The 22,486-nt window shown below is 40.9% G+C and overlaps 1 protein-coding gene across 5 annotated transcripts in view; it reads right to left on the bottom strand.

The window, feature by feature from the left end:
- The window catches only part of nectin1b (nectin cell adhesion molecule 1b), a 165,810-nt gene that overhangs the window by 23,423 nt on the left and 119,901 nt on the right, over positions 1-22,486 (bottom strand). For 4 of the 5 annotated variants that reach the window (XM_030066809.1, XM_030066813.1, XM_030066812.1 and 1 more), the window contains exons 6-8: positions 12,842-12,989; positions 10,884-10,952; positions 2,691-2,784 (exon numbers count right to left, since the gene is read on the bottom strand). In XM_030066809.1, coding sequence (XP_029922669.1) covers positions 2,691-2,784; positions 10,884-10,952; positions 12,842-12,989 — 311 coding nt within the window. The remainder of the gene's footprint in view (positions 1-2,690; positions 2,785-10,883; positions 10,953-12,841; positions 12,990-22,486) is intronic. The other variant, XM_030066810.1, reaches the window with a different exon arrangement.

Here is a 22,486-nt window from a genome sequence, read left to right as displayed (position 1 = left end):
AATCGATGTGTTACAAAGTGTGTACAGGACATTGAAAACATATCATCATGTGAATCTCATGTTTACCCGGTAGTACCCATTACATTAGGAAAACTAATTAAATATGAAGCCAAAAAAAAAAAAAAGATGTTAATCATTTATTTAGAGACGTTAAACATTGGCTGGGGTCAAATTGACCCCAAACATAATAGGAGGGTTAAAGTCACAATGAAAAGGTACGTGAGAACCTTTTATTGTCTTAATTTGATGAATTTCCTGTTCAAACAAGCTGCTGGGATGGCGCTCAACATGGAAGCCATTTTTCAAAACTGTTTTATTTGATAGGAGGGGCATGATTAGTCAAATGTGATGTTTTTATTGGCTGAAATGTTTGATCACTCCTACTAGTTCCTCCTGATGTCACCATTGAAGATACACTGTTCACCAGGAAGAAGATGTTTGATGTAAAAGTATGCAAAAAAGTAAATTCTGGCATTTATTGTTAAATAGGTCAGTACTCTGCCATGGAAAATTAGGTGACAACTGTCATTTCATTTCAACTTTTGATTAAGGCATCCCACAACGCATGAAAAATACCAACAGTTGTAAAATGTGTTTCATGAAGATCTTCCATGTTTGCATAAGTAAGCTAGACTAGTTTGATGGAGTTTGTTGAGGCAATATGGAAATGTTTGTGCCTTTCTTCAAACATTTTAAACCCAATTACCAACATGAGAATGTTTGGGGATGCTGTAGTTTTTCGGGGCAACGTGGGAGAGTCTGAGCAAAGAATAGCAATAAAGGTGCTCAAAAACCCAAGCGGACATCAGCGTTGCTTCTTCTTCTTCTTTTTTCTTTTTTTTTTTTTCCAACTACAGATTGGCTGCATTCACCATCTGTTTCTTCAACACCTGTGCTGGCTTTACGGATGCCGCCTGCCTCAGCTGCTTCAGGCTAGGTTTCAAGGTCAGCAGCTCATCAAGATGTTAGGGCGAGTGACACGTGTCAGGGCAGGAACTTGACCAGCTGATGGGGAGGAAGGGGGGACTGGCAAAGTGCTTCCATATGACAAAAAAGTTGCCGTCAATAACCTTTTGGTCTAATGGAAAATCTGGAGCCAATTCTACAAACCTAATGAATGTTATTGTTCATGCATCAGCGATTATTGTTCACTCGTGAATGTTGCACCAATCATGTTGTGATCTTGCTATGATTTTCTCCCACTTTGTTTACAGTTATTCTTGCAGAAGCAAGGTTGCTGAGTGCGCATGTTCTTTTTCAGCACCTACTCTGCCAGGATTAAATACATTAACTGCTGGAAGCGGTCCAACAGAACTTAGCCCTTCTACTGAGCAGCTCCATTAGAACCGCCGGGCTTTTTAAGTGCCTTGCTCAAGTGCACTCGCTCACTTTCCCTGCCCAGATTTTGCACGGCGTTCAGATTTTAACCTTCTTGAACAATGTATTATTGTCACATTTAAAATCTCACACCACTCATGTTAATGAAATGTTAAATTGTTTTGACTCTAATCAATGCTAATATGATAATGTTTTGTGAGCGCGATCCGATCTGAGGCCATGAAAGAAGGCTATCCTTTTGATAATAACAAAAGTGCTGTGAAGATGTTGCAAAAACCAGATAGTACAGTACATTTTGTCTGTATCTCTCTTCTATTTTTGTCCAAAAACACCAGACTGAATTTGCAGCATAGAGTGTATATATGTCATTTGTCTAAATCACACAATCCCTGTAAAACAAGGTTAAGCTGCTTATGGCTAATGGCAAAAGACAGAGACTGGGGAGTAAAGTATGCAACCTATACAAGTGGAATTTTTATCTCATATATATATGAGCCCACTATGTATCACTGTATTGTTATATTTATACTGCAGCGCAAGGTCAGTACCATTTATTTGACAAAAACGACCCACTTACCACTATTTTACTTATGGTGGCAAATTAATTCGCATTAGACTGGTAATTACTCTACATGTTACTGGTGTTACCAGAGGCACAAACCATATCTATATTTAGATATTCCATTTAAGCTGTTTGAAACTCAAGGACCCTCTGCTAATTGTAACTTGATAGATGAAGCCACTCTTTGGCCACTGCAAGTCCAGTGAAGAAGATGATAAGCACTTGGAGAGCTGGGTAAGATGAGAGTTAGGCCTGTAAGAAATACTGTGCCATATCTGAAAATAACAGTATGTCACCAACCTGACACATCACTTCATTACTATGCCATCAGTGACATAAAGAGCACCTAAGTGCCTCAGTGAACCATGCAGTCCAGCTTAAATGATAAACAGAATGAAGGCAGAGCAATGGAAGCTGACCAGTGTTTTAAAAAAGCATAGGTTATTGTGTTGCAGAAATCAAGCTGTTAAGAAGGTCTTATTTATGTTGTTTTTTTTCTTGTTGTTGTTTTTGTGATTGTCCCAACTGGATGACCGCAGGATTTCCAGCAAAAAGTTTCATATATTGGCTACATGTTAGCTCTGTATTTCACGACTCAGCCAAACATTGCCAATTCAAACCCGAGGGGATTGGATTGGCAAAGTTTCTGTGAAAAGCCTCTTTCAGTGAGAAAAGTGAAAGAAATTTGAGATAAAAAGCTGGCAAGCCCTCAGGATTTGTGACAGATCAGACTTGCCTGCATGCAGAGAGGATGAGAATAAGAGAAAAAGCGGGCGGGGGAGGTTCTTACCTGGATGTCATCAGATGTCAAGTGTCCCTTCATGTCACTGTTCTTCTTTTTGGGTGGGGGAGGGGCTGGTTTGTGGGCAGGTGGGAGGTCGGTCCTGTTAAGAGAGCGAAAGGATAACATGACACTCAGCACAGTAAGGGATCACCACTTTTTACGGCCCTCACCTTCCACAGCACTCTATAATGAGAAGTCCTGCCTGCACTTGCCTTTTTCACTCTTTCCTTGGATTTTGATAGACCTCGTGTTCGTGGCTTTGTTGCAGCGGCAGCCATTCCCCCTGCCCTTTCAAAGGCTCTCGCTGGAGAGATACTGCGCTAATGAGAGTGGGCTGTAATTGGACACTGAGGTAAGGAGATGGGGATGGAAAGGTATAGGGGCAGGGAGAGGGGCAGTGTGAGTCAAGTCCTCTGGGTGGATTCTGCCTCATCCAGAGCGCCACTCGGACAAACATAACGCCCACTGTGCAGTGACTGTTTGTTTGACATGTCATCCTGAGCCGTGAGCCAGAGAGCACAGCGAGTGGCTGAAGAGGAACCCCTCTCTTCCCGTCCCTGGATCCCCACTACGAAAATGCCCACTCCCAAGGCGCTCGCCCCACCCCGGTGTTGACTAGGACTGAGAGTCGATCCCAAAAAGAATCGAGTCCAAGCCTTGGGAATCGAGAGCCGACTCCAAAGCTGTAGAGTCAATTCCACACAGCAGAGCTGATTCCAGAAATGTCGACTGCCTGCATGTGCATTTAAATCTAAGGGTGCCCACACATGATAAGCAGTCTGAGTTCTGCCCCCCCACCACTACGTTGGGCACAGAGTCAGCATCATCTCTTTGCTTGGCTATTAGCAGCACAGAAAAATAAACAATGGTATCAGTATCTGACTGCTGACTGTCTCCGTGTGATGTTTTTTTTTTTTTGTCCAGGGTCATGATATTTTTGAAATTCACAGCTAGTAACCCATGACATTCAGTTCTGGCTGTTGGTATGTTGAATATAACTGGATGCACTTCGTAAGGTTGCTGGCAAATGGGGTCAAAGTTGAAATATACTGAACTTTGAGCTCAGTGCAGAAGTGGAAAACTTGAGCTGTACGCACCGCCGGAGAGAACAGTGCTGCAGGGTTGGCAAAACCACTCCACCGCGGGAAAACAATGGCACACCGCTGATCATATGTAGGCAGCCTAAGACTAGCAACATAGGCAACTTAGGCAGCCAAAATCAGCCCCTCCCTCTCCGTCGCTCACAGAGAGCTATCCTGACTGATGAGATATGAGCAACAGTTTTAAAATACATAATACCCCCATCACAGAATTTATAGCTCCAGTTTTTCTCTGACTGTTGCTAGGCAGACTTGATCCACCACCCACTTCAGTCAGTTTTTGTAATGCATACAGTATCGCTCAATTCCTTTAAAAAGAGAAAAAAATAAATAAAGCAAAATAAGCTTCTCTTGTATTGTTACTGTTGCTTGTTTATGCCATGTTTCTCTGCATAAGCGTCTTGGCAGACAGTGAGGAATGGAGAAATGTATTGATTAACTTAAGGGTGCACTTTGTAATATTGCATTGATGTAAGGACCCTTTAGACTCATTTGACAAAAAACATGGAATAAGCACAAAATTTCAAAGCAGAGCATACACAGTCAGCGGAATCACTAATAAATTACATGCTTAGTCCACGTTTTTTATCAGCTCAGTCTTAATGGTCTCTACTAAAATCAAGCCTCAATTTTGCATAGTGCATCTTGAATAAATTATTTTTTCAGAGCAACTGTCAATATTCCTTACCATTCATAACATCAATCGTAACAGCTTATTATGTACTTAATAGTGCACTATTTGCTTATTTAAGATCCTCTTGGACCCCCAAAGTTTTAGTTGTTGGAATCAAGAATCAATAAAATCTTCGTATGGAATTGACTCTTGGAATCAGTTCCATCGATTCCAAATCCTTGGAATCAGAATTGAAACGGATTCCAAATTTTTTTGCACTCGAACAGCCCTAGTGTCGACACACCCGGGTGCAAGCAACGCCTCACAAGCCTAACACCTGTCCTCATTTACAAGCCACCATTAACAGAAAAGTAAACAGCTATTTTCCTCATGTTTGTCAAGTCAACAATGAAATTTTCACTCGAGGTAAAGGTCACGCTAGCATACACGCAGTGATGCAATGATGAAAGGAGACCCCAAATGAAATTGCAAACGAGAAAAGAGGGGAATAATTGAAAGCTTAATGCTGAAATTGTTTGAAGAACATCCACATAATTGTTTCAGACAAGGAAGCAGAGGGGTTTTTGCTACGTAATTGTTACAAAGAAAACCCCCTTCCCTCAAACATGCTGGCACTCAGATGTCATCTGCCATACTCTGACATGATATCAGGAGTGATCAAAGATAATGAAGCTGAGCACAGACACTGAGCTGTGTACCTACACGCATTATCTCCAGCTCCTCCTTCCTCCCATTCGCACTGGTTCATGTCCTTATTGAATAACATGACCTTTCCACAAGGCCAAGCTGGCTTTTTAATGTGCAGAAAATTTGTGCATGAGTGCACCTCTTAACTCTTTCTTTCACGCTCATTATTTCCAGTCCGTATCACCTTGTCTCCAGACAGGGCTGCCGTGCCACTGCCAGATTCATGTGGCACCCTCTTCAGCCTGCCTGCACCAGAGGCAGAGGCACTGCACTGAAACGCAGCACAGCACACTCCCTTGTCTACAATAACCTGTTCCACTGGAGAGCCATCAGCGGGAAGCATCCATTTTCTCTGAGACAGACAATTATGAGTCTTGTGGAAATATGGTTTCCGCATGTGCAGCCGTGTGCTCATTATAAAATATAGTAATCCATTGCTTATGATTGATTGGACTCCGAGGCAGGTATGAACAATGAAAAAAAAAAAAAAAAAAAAAAAAAAAAAAAACAGTGAGGAACCGACAAGATCATTTGCTTTAAAGAAATATATAGGCAAAACATAATGATTTTCAGCTACTGACTGCATTGCACATACACTGACACACAGTTACACATCACCAGTTAAAAACATAACACTTGTAGAAACACCTCATGTAATGAGTTTTTTGAAGTGAAATGTGGTAGCAATGTTAATCTCTATATCATCCAGCATTTGAAATAACATCTACTTTATTTCAAGACTTCTCAGTTCAGCGTCCTCGGGTTGAGACATATTATTCCAGCAGGATGAAATCGCACAATGTTTATGTATGATGCACAGTAAACCTTTGCATACTGATCTGCTGCATTCGGAACGATTTTTCTACTTGAATTTGATCCCAGAGGACTTATACTGATTGTATTTCATTGCATATTAGGTGAAAGGGCACTTTCAAATAGATGCTGGGTTTGTGCCCCATGTGCATGATGGATTTTTGCACTGTAGATCTGACCAAACATGAAGCATCTGCCCCTCCACCAGCCACCGTTGTCTTCCTGTCATATCTCACTTTCTTGATTGAATTCAGTTACATTTGTAATCATGTTATGCATAAGCAGTGGCCTTAGGAGGATGAGAGTGTATAGTCTGTCACAATTGGTTGGCACAATACAAAAAAAAAAAAAAAAAAAAAGACAGTAAAAGCATCAAGGGCAGGAGCATCTCTGCTTAATGAAGCAGTGTGTGTGCAGAGGGCACACGCTCAAGCACGCACGTGCACAGACAACAAATATGTGTGCTCAGTCTGTTTCACATAGACATGCATAAAAACTGAGCAGTGTAAAGCAAAATCATGTATATGTCAAACTAATTCACTGTGTAATCTCTGAAAGTGGGGGTTAAATTTAGATGTTTTAATTGTTTGAATGATTCTGCTGAAAAAAAAAAAAGAAAGAAAAGGGTTCATTGTTACATTTGGATGTGAAATATTATGGTGGGAATGTTTATGCTTCTGCAGATGAATCCAGGAGGATGGTAGCTGGTAGTCACAGCTATAAAGTTGCCATTATATTTCTTCAAAGTGTTACAGCGGTGAACACCAGCTAAATAATTAAGTGACTTCTTCCCCATGCAAGACTTGCTTTCAAGCAAAATAAGCATTGTCTTTGATCTTGGATTTTTTTTTTTCCTTCTTGCTCCATGCGAAGTTTGATGATAAATGTATGCCGGCTTACAGTATTTAATGACATACAGTGAAGTTTCCTCACTTGTTTTAAGATTTTGACTTGACAGACCACGGAGATTCAACCCTCGGACCGGACCAATTGAGTTGAGGATAAATGCATAAACTGCAGAGCTCCGGATGAGACAATATCACATTATCAGCTGTAATATTAATATTTGATAAACATTTAAAGTAAGGGTTGAAGTCATTTGAAAGGCTGTTTCAGCTCCAGTATTTATCAAGGAAGTATTTTTTTTCCTGCTGTGAAATGTCCCTTTCCATATGGTGAGTTAAAGCAATATAGCTATATTTGTTTTTTTGTGTATTTTTATATTTTCCCCAGTGTATTCTTTTGCCTGTTCTTTTTTTTTTTTGTTCTGAGACATTAATGTATGAATAATTGTCTTGTTTGCACTTAATGTTTGCATGGCCATCATTGGTAAGACATGGCACAATAATAGCATGTTCAGCTTGACCACCTGATGTGCATCTCAGCTGTGCGATTACACATAAACTACATCAGAGCTGAATTTGATGCAGGCAGCATGTGGGCGTTGGCTTTGTGAAACGCAGAAACTAATGAAAGCCGACAAGCACCACAAGCCTGTGGGGAGCAGGAAGCATTGGGCAGGGAACCATAAGCTACATTCAAGTTGCACTGTTCTCTACTCAGACATCCACCTTGAAGACCTTGCTCTTCCTCGCTCCGTCGACTACAAAAGGCTCAGGGCAGCTTAAGGGGAGATTTAAGGAGGATAGCACGGAGAAAACATAACTAATCCCTAAACTGAGAAGAGTAATCTGCGAGCGAAGATGTACAGCAAAGAAAATGACTTTTAGAATACACTGACAAAAAGAATGACCTTTTATTAGAAAATCTTTGCTGAAGAAAAGCTCTTTTGGAATTGGAGATATTCATGAAGTAAGATGTCCCTCAATTTGACATTTAGAAAACACTTTTGCTGTCCTGTGCTTCCATGGCAGGCAAAGTGCAGTGCTGCAGTCCCAGAAGCATTTGGGTTAGCGAGCCACCGCATGACCACAGTCCTCCTTGTGGAAAACAACATGAAGTGTTTGAGCTGATCCTTGGTGCTCCCATTGATTTCTGTTGATCACAATCTTATTTGGCAATTTAAATGCTAATGATACTTTTAATTGCAAGACGGGATAAATGTGATTTGATCTTTAGGAGGCAATTACTTTCATGCTTTGTCTAGCTTCAATCTTTTCAAAAGGCGGACAACAATTACCCCGCTCAGCTCAGCTCTTTTTTTTTTTCCCTCCTCGCAAGAAAGAGTGAAACAGGAATAAAACAAAGTGACTTTTGTTTTGCTCTCTGACAAGTTTATCAAAAAAAGTACTTGTTTTCGAAGCAGTGTTTTGCTTTGTTGAACACTACACAATTAACTAAGCAATTATACACAGATTCAGGGCCGGTTACTGGACCTTGTTCAATGCCTGTGGCTAGTTTACAGACACTGCTACACAGAATACATGGAAATAAAGACAGTTTTATGGTATGTGCAACATTCTGTACAAAGAAACCAGTCACTGTTCTTATTCATAAACAACATATCAGTGAATGATTCATATTCACACCCAAGACAACAATAACAGTCCATGTTGAAAGGCTGAGAAATACAATAAAAACAATCCTACTTTGGTCACAGCTTAAAGCGAGAAACTGTCCAACATCAATAACCATTTATTACTTTTTATAGGTCTCCACACAGCAATGGTGAGAAGCAATGGCGACCATTTAGTAAATTAAAGGGTACACAAGTGCAAATAATATCTCTGGAGATTCTCCACGAATCATAACATAAACCATTCCAGATTCATCTCTCAAATTGTGCTACTAAAAGCAGACAGCCTATATTAATCACTGAAACGATGCATTCATTTCTGTTAGACCACAATGAACAGTATATCAGTAACACTCAAAGTCCTCTATATCAGTGGTTCTCAAACTGGAGGTTGGTACCCCCTCATGAGGCTGTGAGATCATTTTTAGGGTCACAAAATGACTAAGACATACGCAAAAGAAAAAAAAAAACATCTTTAATATGCAAAGCTACCATGATTATTTTCCCATATATTACTCTTTTCTCTGTTTTCTTGTGAAGTACTGAGCAGTTTTAAAATGTGACACCCCCTCCGATGATTAGGCAAATGAAACGATATGAACAGGTGGTCGTTCCTCCTTCCACTGGAGACTGATCACCGCTCTGCATATGAAGCCCGAGGCAGGGTCACGAGTAGGCATGGGTTGGTTTAAAGGGCCAAAAAGATTGAGAACCACTGCTCCACATCACAATGCTGCTGTATTTCAGGCCGAGCGCATTTCCAAGTCTTATTTTTCATCTTTGTTTCCCCAAGGTAGCCCTGAGCCCTGAGCAGGAGCGGGAAAATATTTCGGTGTTTATGTTGGGCGATATTGACATCCAACTCATGATTCAAGATGCTTTTACATTTTTACATTCTGCATGTGATTCTTCTTCAGGAATTGTGGTAAAGGCGGCCAGGCAGTTGGCACAGAACTGATTTATAACACAGACTATTTGCAACTCTGTCAGTACCAGCTGCATGTCAGAAACACCACCGGGCGAATTCATTTTACAGGGGGAACCGTGCCACAATTGTCAGTGCTCTTCAACATTTTAGAGGTCATACATCACGCTCCGGCAAAAGACGGAGCGATGAACACATTATTCTGAGAACACCGCTTTTGACAATGCCCATCTATTTTGATAAGCAGTTGACTATTGTGCCAGTGCATCCTCTGAAGGGCCAATGATTTATTAGGATTGACCAATTTTGAGTCACATCATGTGCTGCTTTGTGAGGGCAAACACAGGCGTGACTGGCGGTGCAGTCAGGCATGTTATCAAATGCCCAGGCTTGATTAACGGCTCATCAACATGCAGGATTAAACAGTCTGGCTAAATGCTTCCCCTTTACCCTGACATCAGACACTCATATAAAACTATGAATCTCCTGCAGTGGTTCTCTGGATAAAACCGCAACATTCACTTGCTTTCACACCAAGCAAATTATTGTCTGCATGTACATACTTAAAACATTTCAAAAAAAAATCAAAGTAAACAGTTTCTTCATAAGACACTGAACAGGTTAGTCGACAAGCTACAAGAAGTGAACACAGACACAAATATTCATCTGGACAATTAAAGCTTTGAATCACAGTTCACTACATTAAGCATCACATGCCAAACCAGGAAACATCAACATCAGTTACACATCACTGACAGAACTATTACTCTTGTCATGCAGATTTGACACCAATCATGCACACAAACAGAGAGGAAAGAGCAAGAGGTGGAGGAGGAGAGAGGTTGCACAATGAGGGCTGTGACACAATGACAGAAGACATGACTTCATCATTGAGTTTCAGCATGTGTGATGATTATGGAAAAAAAAAAAAAAAAAAAAAAAGATTCCATAAGCTTACAGATTTTTCCACCGATTAACAATTTGATATGTATGTTATACTCACTCAATCTTTTCTGAATCACAGTGATAAAAAAAGAGTTCTGTTCTGCACAAGCACCCAAAGCCGATAAATTACAAATGAAATTGTATATTTTATCTTACGATGTTTTAATTAATTCTGATTCATCTTGGCGCTCATTTCATTGAGCTCAATTTTCACTCGTAGTTGTTTATGAAATGAGTTTCATTGACATTACTTGATGGAATGGAATGTTTCTTAAATAGCGTGTACCAAATAGAGACATTTGAAGCTCAGTGTGAGAATGAAACCCTTCTTACAAGTCTCAGATTGCACTTCAAACATCTCTATTTGCTGGATGCTATTAAAAGAAAAAAAAAATATAATAATTCCATTAATTTCAAGTCCACATCTTACACGTCAAGTCCTGCGTGGAAGTCTAATTAGTTTATCGTGTCGGTTAACATCCGTTTGTGTGACAGTGTTCACAATGGTGTGCTCAAGTAAGTCACTTGCAGGCCACCATTACATGCAGGCAACAAGATAGAGGATCCAGGAGGGCAGGGTTCAGTGGGGGATAGACTGGGGTCAGGTGCCTCTACTTTCCTTGTGGGGGATTCTGGCTTCTCTGGAGCCTGTGTCACACAACTATCAGCAACAGCAGCAACAGCAATGCTGAGGGAGGGGAGTGGGAAACAGAGAGCAGTTACTTTAGCATCAGAGTGAGAAAGAAAGACAGATTGGCAGGAAGGAACAAAGAGACAGAAAGCAATGGGAGAGGTAAGTGTGTGTGTGCTTCATTTGTCTTGAAAAGCATTCCTGAGAGGCAGAGAGGCACGTGGTCTCCACACAGATCCCAGCACTGGACCTGCCGCCACCCTAGAGCATTATAACTCGTGGCTGTCTTAAGTTGTGGAGGACAAAGCCTGGCAGAGCATCTCGCTGATGTTACCATCAGCGCTGTGAGTATCAAATCAATTACAAGGTTCTGGAGGGGGGCCTCTAAAATAAGCATTGTAATCTCATCATGCGAGTTGATTAAAGGCTCATGTGCATCCTCAGCCAGATTCTGCACACCCCCACCTCAGTTGTTTTGGTAATATTCCCAGGGAGGAAGATAGCCAACCCCTGCACACAGCAGCATCATTCCCATGGGGATGTGCTTTGAGCTTGCATCATGTATATGCAGTATAGCCAAGAGCATCATGGAAACCCTGGCAACCATTGAGCTATCTGTCGTAGCCAGGTGTCTTAGACAAAAGCAATTAGCAGGATGCAACTTGAATGCTCCCTTCTTCCTTCTTGAAAACACATTTCCCACAATTCTCTCTGAGCAGATGGCAGAGACTTTTATCACCTCCAGAATAATGCGAGAAGATATTTTCCTTTTTCATAGCTCTGTTCCTTGCTATTCTCTCAGCTGCATTCTCGGTAACTTCTCTGTTCTCCTCTGTGTGCAGGCAGCAGCTGGCAGTGTTTGAAATTGTCATGGCCCTTGGTTTGGAGGCAGAACAAAATTACCTGGTTGGACGGAGGAGGGATGGCAGGGGTATAAATACAGTGAGCAAAATACAGGATCTATCTTTAATAACAATCTGTTGGAGTTGATTGGAGTGAAGAAAGCGGTGTTCTTTTTTTCCCCTTTACGTTTCCTGTTTTGTAATTTTCCATTTCACTGGAATGGTCGCTTTTATGATAGCGTCTAGTCATACAGAGGTTACCAGCAGTATTTCTATTTTTATTTTTTTGGGAGTACACACACCTATCAGCACTCACCCCCCACCTTTGCAGTATGCAGACCCCAGCTACTACTGCTGCACCACATATAATAGCGGTGAATCCCTGTCTCTTTATTATTTTACTCATTTTCTCATTTGAAACCACAAGGAATCCCCCCCCTTTTTGATGACTCCAAGCCCAATCATTAGATGTTGATTCATATTTCATCAGTAAGCTGCTATTTTGATTAAAATTCACATATACAATTCTATAACTGTTTCTCTGAATGGCATTAGAAAGCACCCCACCTCTAAACCTACCGCTTAAGAAATACTGATGGAGAAAATCTCATTGAACTCCTGATATTATTATAACAATCCTGCCGAGGTGAAACATTCCCCAGAGGAGTGTAGCGGCTGGAGTTCTTGCAATCAGTCCTGATTAAAACAACAGCTTTTCAATGGGAAGTGGACAAATCAAGCCCACACTGCAATCAAGCAACCACTTAATAACTGGACGTTTAATGATAATCAAGCTCATCTACTACAATAAAGTGATAAAAGATAGACTTGGTGTGTGTTTTTTAGTGTGGGTGTCATTATCTTTCATAAGTGACCTCTGACAGCTGGGAAAGGATATTGTTGTCTCTCAGACTGAATAGAAAAGAGAGGGGGAAGCGACAACATGTTTGCAGCGTGTTCTTCTGTCTTCAAACACATTAACTCTGCCACAAAGTGTTTTGTCCTTTCAAAGTGCTTCTCTCTTGTGGGCTGACAGAGTGCACACCTAATCTTACCATCCGTCCAGCCCACTGCAATACTCTCTGGTAGAGTCTTGGTACTCACAGGTCATTATCTGTCTCAGTGCGGGTCTTCTGTTGCCGCCGATGGACCATGAAAACGGTGACAGCCACACCAATGATGAGCCCAATGGCAACCACACCTCCAAGGATCCCAATAACACCACCTGGGGGACCCTGTGGCATTGGCTTTTCTGCACACAAGAAGAGAAATAGCAGCGTTAGAAAATCGGTTCTTGTGTGGCACATGCTGCAGGGTTGGACTATAAAATAATCACAGAGCACAAAAGACAGTGGAGGTTCACCAATGTTACATTGGGTTGATGTGCAGTTGGAAAAAAAAAAAAAAAAAAAAAAAAAACACCATTTTTACCCCACTCTACTTTGCAGAAGGAGAACTTTGGACATCGTTGAACACAGCCTTACTTAAGGTGACAGGGTGAAAAAAAAATAAGATTTGAAAATGACAAAGGCAATGCATCACAAAAGATAAACAAAAGAAACCAAGAGACAAAACTTCACAAATCATTTGACACTGGGGCTTTGGCAAGGCTTGAGGCTTCCTGCAATATAATACACTCAAACACTATTTTCAGGGACATATTTTAGGATGAGAGCATTGTTCTCCTTCCCTTGGCACTGTATGAATACCGTACTGTTGTGGTCACTCAACAGCTGTTGCTGAGTTTCTAATGTGTACTCCATCAACCGGTCACAAAGACTATGAACTGGCTGGGATTTGACAGTGAACCTAAATGCACTCAGGAGCAAGACAATGCTATTGCATTTTAAGTTCTTGCCAGCAGGGGGTAATGAATGCAAAATACAATTTAACATACTGAAAAAGAAGCAGTGACAGTAAAGTGGCATGTCATGCAGCTTCCAGAGCAATTTACCTTGTTACCAGTTAACCAACTGGGAGCAAAACATGAAAAAGTTAGCCTAGTAAAATCATCTCTTCTTGTTTCAAATGATTTATGAAAGTCATGAGAGACTAAGCAAACAGTCAACACATATCACTGGTATTACCCACTCAGGTCCCTGATCACTACTCCAGTTTCTCACTAGTGATGAAGCCAAGCTATTAACCTTGAAATGCACTTTGCAGTGGAACACTAAAATTCAGAATATTGATGTAACCTACATACTCAGAGTGCTGCACTGGGCTATTATGATCCATCTCCCGACAGCTAAACTTAATTTTTGGAAGTGTCTTTGAGAGTTTTTGAGGAGAGTGTCAGAAGAGAAGTGATATGCGAATAGTGCCAGAGGGAACATCTGAAGCAGAAATAAATATTGGAAAGTAACAACTTTTTGATGCCAGTATATAATTGTATTAGGCTAATACATGACAAGAGATAGGACATGCTTTGAAATCATAACAACTTTGGCTTCCTGCTTTTAAACCTGCTTTTACATCTAATATGAGATCAAAAATAAATAATGGCTGCTGTGTCGTCAGTAGTCTGAGTTCAGAGTTTCTAAAAATGTTAAGTCATTTAATGTTCACAAATAGATAAAAGCCAGATTACGTGTCATATTAATCTACTGCACTCACGCTACAGATTCCCAACTAATAACAGGTCCAGAGATGGAAAGTTGCTGAGCACATTTACTCAAGCACTGTGCTTCATTACAATTTCAAGGCACTGGCACTTTACTTAAGTATTTCCTTTTTGTTTTTCTGAGACTTTTACTACACTACATCTCTGAAGAAAATGTATCTTTTACAGCACTATCTTTATCTAATGGCTATAGATACCATTTATTTGGCAGAATAAGATAAAATATAATGAAACTTTGCAGTGTAACACTGACAGCAAACAATTTTTACTTTTCATGTGAATTTTCTACTAATACCTCTATACTTTTACTATGACTTTTACTGGAGTATTTTTTACATCATGGTATTGTTACTTTTACTTAAGTCAGGTATTTGAATTTTTTTTTTCTGTCACTGATCAGGTATTGTCAAAATAAGATGATAATCTCTATTCAGATTCTTGACTCTCTTTTGTGAGGGGAAAAATAGCAAAGACATCAGTTTCCTACCACAGCAACAGTTAAATTTGTCCTTTTTAAGAGGGTCCAGAGACCGATCAAAGGCCTCAAGCCTGTTGTAGTGAGACACTGCAAATTCTCACCACCTCCTCTTTGAAAAGGAAAGCCTATCTCCTGCCCTCATGATGTCTCCATTATTATCTGGCCGTCCCTCGCGGTACTGACAGGACAAGGCCTCTGTCCCAGGGGGCCTCTTCCCAGCAGCCCCTGCCTGCTTCACTGATTCACTGCCCACAATGATGGATACACAGAGGACTACTTCACATAGGGCCACACAATAGCAAGCACATTACCCACTTTGTATCCAACACGCACTGCCTCAAAGTAACTGATTATACGTGGCTTCCATCGGATTGCTGTGTCAATCCACGTCTGCGACTGCTCTAATTTTCTGCTAAGGTAGTTAAAAGTCGTGTCATGTGAAATCTACACAACAAGAGAGTAAATAGGTAGTGTGTAAAGTCTTACATCCTTCTTTCTTGTGATGCATTCCAATAAAAGGCTGCGGAATAGCTTTTTGAAGACTAAGCGTGAATCTGATCTTGCCATAGCATGGCAACAGATAAGGTGAAACTCCTACTGTTGTCTCATCACACTAGATGGCGAGAGCCAGTGGGCTTGAATTTCATGGCCCTAATGCAAATGCCAGACACAATAGTCTGTTGTGTAACACTAACACACAGAGGAGTGGACTGGATCAGAATGCAATTTCCCTGTTGTGGAGCCCTAGGCACTCAGCAGCACAGGATTTGGACTGTCACCTCTTAACACATAAAGGTAGGGGTGTGCCATCTGGCATGCGGTCTGAGTGCTTTGTCTGCTTCTCATATAGCTGGAGAAACATTAAAAATTAAGCCCTTCATTTTCAAGACACAAATTCCACATTAAAGTGCTTTACATATTACCAATCTTCATCTGTATAAAAATTTTTTTGTAAAGAAATGATTTGCAGAATGTTCTCACCCTTTCTGTTGATAGCAGTGGATGTTGTAGTCCGTGTAACAAAACGATTACAAATACAATGAGCAGACACCTTTCTCCCACACTGTGTGTGATAACGCTGAGCTGGGATAATTTTATCACAAAAGCAAGTGCTTGCTTTTACTTAAGCTAGACCTTCAATGTGCAGCAAACAACACACCTTCAAATTCAATTAGTTTAGGTAAGATAGTGTAACTGTACCTGACAGCTGCTGGCAGAGGATTAAATCATTGCATTTGGGGGGAATGTGTTTTCAAAGAAGTGGATTTCTGGGAGTTTAGAAACATTGTGGACAGGATCAACTCCTTGTCCATTTGTAACCACACAGCCTACAATCAGCCAGGGTACAGGTACAAAAGTGATTGACAGACTGTGAGTTCTCTCTAAAGCCTCTCACACATAAGAAGAGCTGAGGGATAGCACTGAATCTGAATCACTTAAAGGAATACTCCAACATTTTGGGCGATATTACAGTTTTTTACGACTTACACAGACTGAGATAAGATGTTCAATACCATCTTCACCTCTGAGCGTCCAGTGCTCTGGTTTCAATGGGTAGCATTTTGTGTTAGCTTAGCATAAAGACTTGAAGTCTGTGGGAGTCGTTAGCCTAGCTCCGTCAAAGTGACCTCAAAGCAACTCTGAAATTGAAATAAAAAGAGAGCGAGAGAGAGAGAGATGTTTTAGGAAGTTAAGTTAATTTGAAGTTAATTTGTGCCAGATCTTCTGTTACCTTCAGTGGTGCTGTGTGGTTAAATGTTACCCATAGGAAACAAACTGGGGCGTACAGAAGAAAAGTGTCCAAATGAGACAGGAATTGGGGAACGATAAACAATCTAAATCATTACAGTCAAAAGAAAAATAGTACAAGAAGAGTCCACACACTAGATAATATGCCCCCATCAACATTTAATTGTGTACCACTGTGTGACATTTGGGGCACAAGCCTTTCTTCAGACTGTAAACTTTATGCATGACAGTCAAATGAGTCATGGACAAATATCTGAAACTTTGGATGGTACTCAGCCTCATTTCTAGGCTGAATCCGCAGCAGCAACTCATATTTCTGATGTGTTAGTATGCTCTGATGCCCATGAATTAGTCCTGTGAAAGTAATGGTTTAGAAATTCCCTTGTGTTGCACACAACAAGCAGTAGCTAGTATGTGAAAAGAGCTTTGTCCCCATCGTGGAATAAAGAGCGGATTGCCAGCAATAATAGGCGCGGGCACTGGAGTTACTGTATGGATCATTTCTCTTACTTCTCTTTTCACATCCACTGCTCATGTTGGTACCACCAATGCTGCCATCGTTATCTTTGTCTTTATTGTCTTCATAAAACACAGTTTATACAAATTAACTCTGGATTGTTATCAGGGGAGTCTGTTTACCGAAGCTTACTAATTGCACAGAGAGAATCACGAGGCAAAAAAACCCATAAAATGACTAAAGTAATAATCTGCAATTTTTTCATATAAATAAATCCTACTCTTTTTTTCCTGCTCTCTATTGCTCATTGATACCATACATATAACATGTAACACGTTGTAACCGTTTTTAGACATTTTTGCATTTGGCCTCCAAAATCTGGCTTAGTTATGCATGATAGTGCTTAATAATTGCTCTAAAAAATCACTTGGGGGATGCTGTCTCTTTGTTTTATTCGTTTCAGACTCCCTATATTATCAAAATCAAAATATCTGCTTATTTAGCTCATTTTAATCATCCTCTCTCTAATCATCAATTGTACTCCTTGTTCCCAGATCTTCAGTTTATGTGCCTTTAACACATGTTTTTATATGTTTGCATTTTGTTTCTTATGTCTATTTTTCTGATCATATGTGCTGCTGCCTAGCTTGGCTTGGACACCGCAATGACAGAGATTTCTAATCACAGTGAGGTATTTCCGGGTTAAATAAAGTTTAACTAACATTAAATAAACATATGATTGATGGAACCTAAACCCAGGTGGCCAGCGGAGAAAAAAAAAAAAATCACATTTGCTGCTCTAATCACAGATGAGGCAGTATGTTGGGCTGCTGCCACTGATTGCAGAACACCTAAGAAATTATCACTCATCAACAAAGTTGTCACCAAAATCAAGAAAAACTGATTATCACTGACATAAAAATTATTTAACCCTTCAATGATTTTTTGCCAATGGAAAAGCAACATAACATTGACCAAGACTCTATTGAGCAAGGCCAGTTGTTCAAATATATCTTGTCACCGCTACTGAAAGATTGTTATTGATTTTCAATAGGTGTAAAGCAGCCATCCATGCAGTGGCTCTCTTCGGGCTGTCAGTCGACCACTGTGGCATGTGCAAGCTGACAGATTTGACCTTGGCTTTTGTGGCCTCAACTGCCTTTGAGGTGGCAACATCCTTCACTCCTGTCACATCTCCTCCCCTGCGTTCACTGAACTGCACCGGATGTATGCGTTATTGTTGGTTTCTCTGCTGCTCTGCATTCAAACATGTGGCGCAGTCGCAGGCTTCCACATGGCCCTCCGTCAGCTTTGACAGGCTTTGTGGCATTATGTTCACATCAGCTGGTAGCCCATGGAGAATCAAATTTTCCTGATGATCCAACACAGAGGCATCATTGGCTGACTTCAACTTCTACCCAGCGGGTCGTTGTGCTCGCAGCAGAGTTCAGACATGCGGCCAGCCAGCAGCCCCTGGGGTTTGGGGGGAGGACTGAGTAAATGCTTTGCATGCGATTATTACCTATTCAATCCTCAGGCAAAGCCTACAGATGTTTATGTCTGCTCCCTACAAGGGGGCAGCTACTACTTAGAGATGTGACAACATTTTTTTATGGATTGTAAAAACAACCAGCTGAAACTGTGGCCCAGACATTGATCACTTTCTCACTCCTGCCTATGCTTTTTTTCAATAAATGTGAACTGCATGCAGAATGGAACACCATTCCAGCGTGTCATAGACCACCAAAAATGTGTGAAACCAGTTAATCTCAAACACCAGCTGCACCAGATAGCCAAAACATGTGGGCTGCAGTGTTACCAGTCTCCCATGGTCTATGTTAGTCACACATACCAGAGCAGTAAGAGTTCAGGTGAGAGGCCAAAAGGTGAGTAGTCTCCAGCTGGAAATGGCTTTGGGCACTCCAAATCCAATCTGCTACAGACTGGAGCAATGCAGGATTTAAATGGGAGCATGTTTCCTCACCAGATCTATCCATTCCCTGCCATCTACCTGCTGAGGCCTGGTGAGGTTCATCAAGCACTGGCAAAGGGCAGACAATTCACAGCTTAATGATGTCTCTTCTTAAATGTACAGTCACCACTGGCAGGGTGACAAAAAGATAATAAAAAGGAAATGCACAGAAGGCCAGAAAATATAAGAAATCACACTGATGGCATTAGGAGGACATTTGTGTAGTGGTGCTTTGTTAAAATGTTCCAGTCATAAGTCTGATCATATTCCAAGAATGAATGTGGCTTCTGGCTCTCGCTCTCTCTCCCATCAGAAATTGTAATTGCTATCTCCTCCACAGGGGCCATAATACTTTCCAGCAATACTGGGGAGTTTTCAAGTGGACAGATTGAGAGTCTGGCTACAAACCCACGCCAGCTCAGTACCGCCGATGCCAGTCCGAGATGGCCACCTGTTCCAAAGACCACACTGACTGGTGGTACGCTCCTCAAGTCACAGAATTTACCAGCAGATCAACCGAGTGAAACAATCAAGTTGTCTTGTTGTTTTTTTTTATCTTTCTGTTCACCAGTTCTACCACTACCTTATGTGCCAGTAAATGCACACAGCCTGTTAGCAATTTATTCAGTGGAGATTTTTTTGTACCCTTTTTCCACATTGGGTAAATGCTGCAGGCCTCAATAAAGAAAAAGAAATGCGGTTTAATGGAGTTCATAAATCTGTATTTCATGCTGCCAACTCCGAGCGGCACATGCTGTTTCGTCTCCTTCTTCCAGCCCTCTCTGAGTTGGTAATCTCGTTAAAGTTCAATGTTTCCAGAGCTGTCTCTACTGGGAACCAGGGTTCCTGATGTCATCCTCTTTTCCACAGTAGTTTACCCTCTAGAGAGGTCTGCATCCTATTTCACCTAGATTCACAGTGATGGTCTGTTTTCTCCCCTGCCCCTTAGATGTAATGTGTCAAAACTGTGATAGGGGCCTTGGGGTATGGAGGTGGGGGGGCTGTGATTGTGCCTGATAGCCCTTTCTACATCACTCCACAGAGGGCAGCAGTTCATTAAAAGACAAATTGTTAACACCTGGAATCAGTTTAGATAAAACTGAGCCCATTATGAGTTTAACTCTCTGGGAACTGCTGGGCCACCATGAAAATCACCCAAGGCCACAGTATAACATGTCTCAAAAAAAAAAAAAAAAAAAAAAAAAAAAGCAAAAACCTTATCAGACAGCAAGTCCCAGCAAGACCAAATATAAACTGATGGATGGATGTTAAAAGCTATTTGCATGCTACTGCAGGGCTGAATAAGTACCTCCTGGCTCATTCTGTTCCACTTTATAGCTACCGCATTCATGTGTAAACATTTCACGAATTAACGGCATGTTAAAGCCAGTCTAAGGAAATAATACACAAGTCCCTAGCAGCGAGAAATCCCTCTGCGCTTAAACAGAAGACACACAAAGTCAGTATGGCAAGCATGAGATTACTATGTAGCTATGCATATATGAGATGTAAGTGTCTGATGCCCTGCTGAGTCCAGCGGGAAAGATGAAGTGATGGCAAGCAGCACCAAAGCCCCTGTCAATGAATATGAGATTGCAGGCTGCCTAGCTGATGCTGTCACGAGGTATTACCTCCTGTGACAGCCATACTAACAACAGTTCTAATTAAAGAATGATTGGAATGGGTGGACCACTGCCTCCTAATGGGAAAGTAAACTGCAACATTGCTCCAAGAAGTGAATGGCACTCATTTATTAACTTGAGCACCCAGATAGCTGCTGTCAAGATGTAATAGCTTATTTTAAAGCAACATAACTTTCCATCTCTTCCGATGCCCACCGGCTCATTCACTCACAGCATTCCCATTAGAAAAACAGAATTCCATAATATATAGATTGTATGACCGACTGCTGCCTTTTTATGTTTTGATGGTGTGGTTTGAGGTGTGCAGTAACTGAGCTTTGATTTAGAGCTCCATACTTCCATTGTGTGTCATCACTACTCTCAAAACTAGCTTTCGCTCCATGGAAAAAGAGCACGCCATGCAGTGTTGGTGATAGGGCTTCCAGACTGCTTTAACAGGCAGTCTCACTCTCTAGCCCTTTCATGCCCCAGCTGAACTCCTCTATGTGTTGAATGTTAATTTAATGGCTGCTCCCAGCTCTAAACTGAGGAACCGCAGTACTTAGAAAGATCTGTACCCTCGTCTCCACCTTGTTCTCCCTCTCCTACCTCTGTCTCTGTGTAAGCAAAATTACTTCTCAGTGCACCGAGTGTCTTTCTGGCAAGCATCAAGAGGTCACGGCTGTAATTTCCTTCGCCTGGTTAAAAGCTGACTGAGTATGGACCCAGTCAGTCTGGATGTGTTCGAGAGCAGATTTTCAATTTCACAACACTTGGGCTTGTGAGTCTGCAGATCCTATCCCAAAGGCCAGCCTCTTTTATTGCCTCCATATAAGCAAGACCATCATCTGAAGCACCCTGCACACTCAAATATATTCAAATAACCTCTCTTGGATTGCGTATTAGATATGAAATACAGTGTATTTGTATTCCTCCACTGGACTGTTTGTGTTATTTCTGGAAAATTGCCATTGATTCCTTTGTACACACCAGCAGACCTCTGGATTTCAGCAGAGGAATATGAATTCAATATTTAATTATAGGGCACATCTCTCCTATGTGACATTTTGATTTTATAATTCCTCATCACTGACTTTCTGCATCGGGGCATATGACTTCATCTGTCATCAGCTCCTCTGTTTACCTTTTAATAACCTATTATTCCCATTTCCATAACACTACAGTAAGCATTTTCAAAGCTGATGGTGACTGATATATTTACCTAAAATAAATACTGCTGTTTCAAATGTGGAAACAAGGAGGTTGAAGAGTGCTTATCAATGAAATAGTGGCATGTCACTTTAAGACATAAATGCTTACAGAGATTGCGTAATCCCAATTAATAATGCATTCATAACACCTACACGAGGAATCTGTAATTCATGGCACATTAATGCACATTGACTCCATACTTATAACAGCTCTCCTAAGGCATGAGGACAGCTACATAATTTTTGACCGAGGTTCAAAAGTCGTAGTGTCTGCTTGCAGGGTGATTATACCAAAATAAAAGTCCCCTCTTGTTGGTAACACATTTTCAGTTTTATATTTCAGTATGTTATTTGAATAACAGTTTTAATGGTCTCACAGTCCCTGCAGTGATTAGGTTGCCTCCTAAAAAGCTTAAATAATAATCTTGATCAGTAAAATCAGCTGCTTCTGAGAAACTATAATTATTTGAATTAGGCTTTATAAAGTATGTGAAGTAGTATCTGCAAAAATGTCATATATGCATATGTATGGAATTTCCAATATCCTATACATATGCAGGTACATAATATGTGGTAAGATACCTTGACATATCACTGTCATGTTCTTCTTCTAGGTTATTAATTGTTCTAGACAATT

Source organism: Myripristis murdjan, chromosome 13, assembly GCF_902150065.1.
Source record: "Myripristis murdjan chromosome 13, fMyrMur1.1, whole genome shotgun sequence".
In the NCBI taxonomy this organism is placed as follows: Eukaryota; Metazoa; Chordata; class Actinopteri; order Holocentriformes; family Holocentridae; genus Myripristis; species Myripristis murdjan.
The sequence above is the reverse complement of the archived record's forward strand: the minus strand, read 5'-3'. Positions and strand labels throughout refer to the sequence as shown.